Source organism: Cynara cardunculus, unplaced genomic scaffold, assembly GCF_001531365.2.
Source record: "Cynara cardunculus var. scolymus isolate 2C unplaced genomic scaffold, CcrdV1 Un_Scaffold_5585, whole genome shotgun sequence".
In the NCBI taxonomy this organism is placed as follows: Eukaryota; Viridiplantae; Streptophyta; class Magnoliopsida; order Asterales; family Asteraceae; genus Cynara; species Cynara cardunculus.
Genome location: NW_020202482.1, coordinates 13,375 through 15,375, shown reverse-complemented (window position 1 = coordinate 15,375; position 2,001 = coordinate 13,375). Strand labels below are relative to the sequence as shown.

The following is a 2,001-nucleotide window of genomic DNA, read 5'->3' as shown; positions in this document are numbered from 1 at the left end:
AACAATGTTAAATAATGCAATGAGTACATTCAAATCCATCCTCAATCATATTTATTTTCACTCCCATCTCTATTCCGAACGTCCCTTTAGTCACTACGACAAAATTGAGTTTATACATAGGACCCCTAAAGTGTTGAAATATCCTAATGGAGTGGCTTATAGGACCTAAGTCTATAGGACCAAAAAGAACATCCTATCTAAAAGTGTTACAATAACTTTATATTACGTTTTTAGGCATCGTAATAAGTTTTCTAGGACATTTTTTAAAATATAGTGTCGTATTAGCTATTTTATAGGACTGTTTGAGAAAGTGTTCTATAAACATGAGTGTCCTATAAAAAGATGGGTTTACAAGACATTTGTCAAAAATATCCTATAAAATAGCTAATACAACTTTTTACTTTAAAAAATGTTCTAAAAACATGTTACGATACTCAAAAGCGTCATATAAACTTATTGTAACACTTTTAGATATGACATTTTATTCTTTAATCATGTAAACTTAAGTCCTGTAGAATAGTCTATTAGGACAATTAAACTTTAGGCGTCCTATAAACCCGATAATGTTGTGATGAGTAATGACGGACTTCCAGGGAATGGTCATTTGTTTTTTAACATTTTAGGTGACATTGATAGAGTGAAATTTGTGAGCTTTTTTATAAGGCTTAAGTTATGAATTATCAATAACRAGCTTATGTTAACGTACAATTTATTGTATTCTTACCAATTATAGTATGTGACAAAACTGTCATATTATGATATTGTTTATCAATCTTGTCTTTAATTTTAAAGCTACATTCACAGATATAGCAAATTCGATCCATTAAATTGTTAGGAAATGATACTGATGATATCTTTCTCACATTTACAAGGACAAAATGTCATCATGAATTCTTTTTGTTGTAATTGTTATTTGTTGTAACAAAATATATTATTATTTTCAAGATAAAGTGTTTATTTATTTATATAATTCTGTAATTTTGGTTTCAAAACCATCTAACCAAAAAGGGAATATAAAATTCAATTTTGTATACAATTCATTAGAAAACGAAAAATTACAAGAAAAATTATATCCAATTAATATTGAAAATAAATATGATTGATTTTTGATTTTTGATTTTCACTTATTTACAAAGACACAATGTCACCAAAGTCAATGAAATGTTTATATTTAATAAAACCCCAATGTTTTAACATTTATTCGAAATTTCCAAACAATTTCCTTATCAAAAGCATTTGTTGACGTTGACTTGGGCTTCCATTATTAAAGGAGAAAAAAATACGGTGCTTGTTGGATCAATTAACTCATAAATCCTACTCCTCCCCTCATCTCTCAAATCCTCCATACCTTCCTTCATAATGGTTGTTCTCTCTCAATTATTACAAGAATCTTCATCTTCTTCCACAACTCATGGTCGTCATTATTATGACGTCTTTTTGCGTTTTCGGGGTATCGACACTCGTCTTAGTTTCACTGATCACCTCCATGAGGCGCTCCTCAATGCTAACATCACTRCTTTTTTGGACGATGAAGAGATCGAAACTGGACTATCTTTGAAACCGGAATTGGAGACTGCAATCAAAGCATCTAGGGCTTCTATTATTGTGTTGTCTGAGAATTATGCTTCTTCATCCTGGTGTCTCGATGAATTGGTATTGATCCTTGATCAGAAGAGGACCTTCGGCCATATGGTTATCCCCATCTTCTATCATGTCGAGCCCACCGATGTACGGAAGCAACAAGGCAGCTTTGGAATTGCTATGGCAAAACATAAACAGAGGATGGAAGCTGAGAAGAATGAGGAGGAAAAATGTCAATTGGTTGAGAAAATGAATAAATGGAAGAAAGCACTTGAAGAAGTTGCTAATTTAAAAGGGAAGGATGCAAAGGGATGGTAACGATCCTTCTTACCCATTTTTCTACGTACAATTTAAATATTACATTCTCTTTAAGCATTTCTGTGTTTATTCCATGATCATAAATTTAAATAGCCATCTTTT

General features: G+C 31.4%; 1 protein-coding gene across 1 annotated transcript in view; it reads left to right on the top strand.

Moving 5' to 3' along the window:
• Positions 1-1,304: 1,304 nt before the first annotated feature.
• LOC112504430 (disease resistance protein RPS6-like) overlaps positions 1,305-2,001 on the top strand; it is a gene marked incomplete at its 3' end in the record, with an annotated part of 6,228 nt that continues 5,531 nt past the window's right edge. Inside the window, exon 1 of the mRNA XM_025108370.1 lies at positions 1,305-1,895. Coding sequence (XP_024964138.1) covers positions 1,360-1,895 — 536 coding nt within the window. The remainder of the gene's footprint in view (positions 1,896-2,001) is intronic.